At 40.2% G+C, this 5,629-nt stretch overlaps 1 protein-coding gene across 2 annotated transcripts; it reads left to right on the forward strand.

Moving 5' to 3' along the window:
- The first annotated feature begins 228 nt into the window (after positions 1 to 228).
- On the forward strand, positions 229 to 5,455 carry GOLGA7 (golgin A7). Of its 2 annotated transcripts, none has more exons than XM_026863045.1 (5): positions 229 to 249; positions 322 to 474; positions 735 to 836; positions 1,568 to 1,631; positions 4,171 to 5,455. In XM_026863045.1, exons 1-4 carry the CDS (start codon positions 244 to 246, stop codon positions 1,613 to 1,615), a joined length of 309 nt encoding a protein of 102 aa, XP_026718846.1. In that variant the 5' UTR covers positions 229 to 243; the 3' UTR covers positions 1,616 to 1,631; positions 4,171 to 5,455. The 2 variants fall into 2 exon arrangements, with proteins under 2 accessions (XP_026718846.1, XP_026718847.1); XM_026863046.1 differs by having other exon boundaries at positions 4,174 to 5,455.
- Positions 5,456 to 5,629: the final 174 nt, after the last annotated feature.

Genomic DNA, 5,629 nt, shown 5'->3' on the forward strand with positions numbered 1-5,629 from the left:
GCTCTTTTTAATCCAGTAGATCTCTTTGCATGTGAATTAAGATTTTTTTTTAATTGAATTGCACATTGGTTTAGTTATGTTATTCTTAACTGGTTTGTGTTCACATTGTGTTGGAATTCAGACCCGGTCTAATCACTTGGCAGATATTTAACAAAGAACTACAGGTCTGTAACTCGAAGCTTCCTTCAGACTTCAGCTCTGAGCACAGTGGCTGCACAGTGTGGGCTTGCAAATAAGCAATAAATGAAGGTGGATGTCTGAAGATATGGGTGAGCTCTGAAGTGTGCAGAGCATGACAACTAAACTTGACTTCTCTTGCAGATTGATAGGCAGCAGTTTGAAGAGACTGTCCGAACACTGAATAACCTCTATGCAGAAGCTGAAAAACTCGGGGGCCAATCTTACCTTGAAGGGTGTCTTGCCTGTCTGACTGCCTACACCATCTTCTTATGTATGGAAACACATTATGAAAAGGTGCACTTCTCTTGTTTATCTTGTTACTTGGGGGCAGTAGGCCTCAGACGTCGATCTTGGCAGGTTTTCTGTGACTTGCACCGTATTAGCCAATTTGAGTAATGTAATGATACTGTGCTTCAGAGGAATCACACAAGTTCTGTCTCTAGTTGTGGGCTAGGTTCTCCTACCACTTCTATACCTGTGATATTGCTGGGGCTCTGACTGATGTAGGGAAACCTGATGCAGGAACCGTGACTTCTGTACTGCTCTATTACCAGGTTCTAAAGAAAATCGCCAAGTTCATTCAGGAACAAAATGAGAAGATCTATGCTCCTCAGGGCCTCCTTCTGACAGACCCCATTGAAAGAGGACTAAGAGTTGTATCCTTCTGTGGCTTTCTGATTGTCTCCTGGTTTGTCCACCCATGATGCTGTCTCAGCGTGTCACCCTCTGGTCGTGGTTGGTCTGTGATACAGCAGAGTGTGTGATTAGTCGTGTTACTCTGTTGTTTGTGAACAGTACACACTTGCACAGCAAATCTCAGGGTAGAATGAGTAACGTGTATAATTTTTTGAGAATATTGAAACCAAAGCAACCTGAAACACAGAATGCCAATTAAATGCATGCTGAGGCTAATTCCTTGCAGTTGGGCTATCTTTGTATTTGTCTAAATAGCTTATAGCTGTTGCCTGCATGACTGTTATTCTCAATGTTTTCCGCATTTTTCTGTGCATACGCTTCTTGGGGAAAAAAAAAACATTCAACTTGAGTAAAAGCATTTTCAGTTTGGTTAGTGACTTATAGCTGAACTGTAGAACCTTTGCCTAGTGCACAGCCTTCCCTGACGTTTGACAGGAGGCAGAAGGCTTGCAGAGCCTCCACACGCAGCATCTTGTGGTCCTGTCAGAACAGTCCTGGGCTGGACACTGATCTCACCCATCTCGTATGTGTACTGTTCTGTTTGCTTTGCAGCTCTGCAACTGCCTTTGAACATCAGATATGAAGGCAGAAAGATTGAAGGTTCTAATATCTTAATGTTTTTCTGCCCTTTCTTTTGTTATGTTTTCATAATCATTTTATAGTATGTTTCCCTAACAAAGTTTCTGTGCAGATTGAAATTACCATTTATGAAGACAGAGGTATGACCAGTGGAAGATAAAACTGTGGAGTCTCAGGTAAATGTTAACATTATACTGGATCAATCTCAAACTGTTTTATGTGCTGAGAGGGGTGGATTCTGTCATACTGAGAGTATTTGTCCCGCCACTGTATGTAATCAAAGGCTGCTCATATAAATCTTGTGTAGACTAAGTAGATACCAAGTAGAGCTATCGATACTTGGCATTATGCCACTGAATGTTAATACAGATACCAGATTTACATTTAGAGAAATTCAGGTCTTGGTTGTGTAATTATGCATAAACTTAACTTGTGCTGTATTGTGTCCAAAATTGTTCTCTGTTCTGTAGATAAAAGAATCTTTTTTTTTTTTTTTTAAATATTATTCTTGTGAGGCCTTTCTGTCATAATGTTCTGAGCAGATAAATTTAAGACTAACCCTTAAATCTCGATGTAAAAAAAGTCACCATTTAAATGCTTATTTTGGATTTCCAGACAGTTTTCATACTAGTAGTATGAGAGAAATACTCAAGAAAAATCACTAATGGTGCTATACTTGCACCTGCTCTTCCAATACTGCTGTGAAGGAGACAGCTTTTCCTTTCAAACGTTTTCTGTGGTACCTCAGATCAGGGTCTATTTTAAAAGCTGCTGCGTTTCAAGCAGTTGTGAAATCAAGGTCATAATCACAGATATTAAAGATCCTCTTGTATTTTGCCCAGAAGTCAATATTATTAGCCCCAGAATCCCGAACAAATTGATCTGAGTAATGACATTTTAGTTACTTGGTTCTAAGTATATAGGAGATTCACTTCTTAATCCTGTTGAACAGCATCTCTTCTGTTCCAGAAGGGCCCGAACAGTGAATTAGTGTTGCCTGGGGTGACACTTTGGTTTCATGTGCCCAGTGGTGGGATACTACCAACCCTTTCTGCTCAGAAACATTTGATAAGATACTGTATCAGTACAGAATATTTTATCTGCTGTCCTGTATCTTGGAATATGGCATATTCTAAGAGTCAAATTTACACAGCCTAAAGGGAGAATGCAAGTTACTAAATTCTTTCAGTGCTTTTTCTAACCTGCCTCTGCTACATGTCTCTAAGATTTCTCTTTTGGTAGTCTTCTTATGATTGACCCATATTTACAGTGCATGTAAACCAGATTAATCTTCTACAACCTGGAGCAAACAATGACGAGAAGTACCAGTAAAGCAAAAAGGTGAAGATTCTTGCTGATGCATACCTGTTTCTAAACCAGTCTGGCTTGTAACTTGGCATCACTTGTAGATGCCAATTCTGTCTCAAAATATCCTTCTTTATCTGGTTATTAGCACTTGGGAATCTGTTGTATTGCATGGCACTTGTGTTCTGCTATTGCAATAAGTTTGTGTATTATGAACTGCATCTGCTTATATTTGGCACAAGCCACTTGTCGTGACTCATGTCACAGCAGTTATTGCAGAATGTTTTCCTAGGTGATGTGGGTTTTGAGAAATTACATAAAAGCTAGTTCTGCCAGTGTTCAAGCAACTGAAATTTCTAAAATGAAAGACTTGTATCATGAAGTTCAGGATAGTTTGATGAATTGCAAATATCTGTGGTCAGTAAAATAGCTGTTTTGAAAGCAGTATGAGTACCCAAGTAAACCTGATCTGGAACTGGAGCTTTATAAGGTATTCATGCTGTCCTAGTCATTTGGAGCCTGATGATCTGTTCATGAATGTGGCCTACGTGGGCTCTACAAAATGTGGGCTGTTTTTCTGTCGTCTATAGTGATAGAGAATATGACCAGGATTAGGTGGTGTTATCTAAGGACTCCTAATGGTCTCTGCAACATCTTTGAAAATTCAGAGGAACTCTGAGATCTGCTACTGTATTTAAGATCTTACCCTACCCAAAAGTTTTAAGTGGAAAAATCTTCATGTGACTGTCCCTGAATGTTTTAGCATACAGAAACCTTTTACTGCAGTTTTTCAGCTGGATGCTGTTGCAATTCTCACTTTGGTATCTTTACCTGTGATGCTTTCAGTTAAGAGTGGCCAGCAACCTCTGGCTTTGGTAGCTTTAACTGGAATAATTTGCTGAAAGGCACTTAGTTTTCATGATTCTGTGTGTCAGGGTCACAAAGTGAAAAGAGTTCTTGGTGTACTTGAGAGAGTCTAAAATAAAGGTAATTGCATGCTAATTGCATGCAGTCTAGAACTGCAAAATTACTCTCACTGGACCTACTGAACTTTCATCAAGCTTTGCTTTTGAAACCTCAAATTTGAACTGGCTCCCTTGTCTTAGGTACTCTGCAGATCCTGGGATGGTAGTCTAAGTCTAGGTTATTGCCAATGTGTGCAGGAAAGAGAAGGGAAATATTTGTTTGCTATGCAGAATGTAAGTAATGAAGGTCTTTATTTCCCGTCAGACAAGTGAAATCCAGAGTGTTTGCTTCTGTTCCTGCTACTCTGACCACAGCACGTGGTAACCTGACCGTTCCTGCTCCATACCTCCTAAGATAAGACGACATAGCTGTGTGAAGGTCTGTGTAGGGTTTGATTGGTTTTATTTAGTAATAGCTTCTAATAATATGAAACTTCTTTTCTAGCAGATAGCTCAACAGTGGACTTGCTGTATCAAAGTTCCCCTACCTCCTACTTTAGAGCATCATTCCTTTCTCTGCTGCCAGATCCACAGTGCCATCTACTACAAGGACTAACTTCCTAAAACTGCTCCACATGGGATGACCTAGCTGGTCAGCATCCATTTTGTGGCAAACTTTTAAGCAATGAGATCACTTTTTAGTTTTGGTTTTCTTTTTTCAAGAAAAAGCAGAAGTGGTAAAGCTACGTACTCTTCTGAAAGAAATGGGGCACTTAGTGAAACAGAAGTCTAGTTTTAGTCACATAAGTGCAGTGCTCTTCCTCCCTAGTTCTTAAACCCTTCTGTACATCAATCGGGCTTTGGAAAGCTACAAGTCCGAGTTGGGAATTTTCCAGAAGCAAGGCCTTCCCTCCAGTTCAGTATTGGAGTGAGAGGATACCCGGTGCCTCTGCCTGGCAAGAAGTGACTCAAGGCAACGAGCATTTTATGTTTCCTGTGCTGATTCTTGTGGAAAACCAGAAGGCAAAGTGCTGTTTGTTTTAATGTTTTGGTTGTTCCTAGAAGGGGAAGGAATAGCTGGACTTTCATACTGGTGTTTTTTCTACTACTGTATCTGCGCTGTTATTGCATCTGTCAATGCTCACCAGAAGAGGGGGGTCTATTCATTCATAAAACAGTAAGTACAGTAAAATGGATGCTGAACCAATAAATGTAACGATTCTCTACCCTACTCTGATAAATATGTGGTGTAAAACTGTTTCTTTATGGATTTATTATATATAATTTATAGGAGAACATTGATTTGACAAACTGTTAGATGTTGTGTAAGATGGTTTCTTAATTCTATCTGCTGGCACACGATTGAAAAGTAGAACTGTGCATTATTTAGTATCCCCCCACGCATCAACATTCCTCAGCAATACCTGCAAAAGTAAAATTCCTACAAACCAAGCTGGCTTAATATTTTTCTCTTATCCTATTCCCTTATCAAAGCAAGGATGTCCTGGTTTAGGTTGTGAGCGTCATTGTCCAATTGTAGAAGGAATTCAAGAATTTAGGAGAAGACTTACGCAGAATGGATCGAGTGTTTTGGCTTTTGGTGGTACTGTAGGTGCTAATACTGGATGTGAAATTCCAGGCTTATTACTCAGCCACTTTTTTTTTGAGATTTGTTTAATATTTTAATTGTATAAAACTTGTTTTTTCTAAACTGTAACGGTGTTTGCCTTTCACATTTGTTGCAATATTGGCAGAAGTACTAATGGATTAGTAAATTTTTTCTTAAACTGTGTCTGTGTCATATTCGATAGCGCTGCCCTGCCCGAGGTGGCGCTGCGGGTGCTTTTCACTCCCGCAGCAGCAGGGCCCTGGCAGTGCACAGACCCAGGGTCGGCTCCGCAGCCGCACCCCTTCTGGCCACGTTTAATGCGGTTTTATTTTCCCGGAGCCGTCCCCGGCTCCCG

This window comes from Athene cunicularia (genome assembly GCF_003259725.1).
Source record: "Athene cunicularia isolate RWA chromosome 22 unlocalized genomic scaffold, athCun1 chr22_part1, whole genome shotgun sequence".
In the NCBI taxonomy this organism is placed as follows: Eukaryota; Metazoa; Chordata; class Aves; order Strigiformes; family Strigidae; genus Athene; species Athene cunicularia.

Coding starts and splice junctions, on each gene's coding strand:
- GOLGA7 (XM_026863045.1), top strand. Junction 475..734: donor TGGAAACACATTATGAAAAG/GTGCACTTCTCT, acceptor CTCTATTACCAG/GTTCTAAAGAAAATCGCCAA. Junction 837..1,567: donor TTGAAAGAGGACTAAGAGTT/GTATCCTTCTGT, acceptor GTTTCTGTGCAG/ATTGAAATTACCATTTATGA.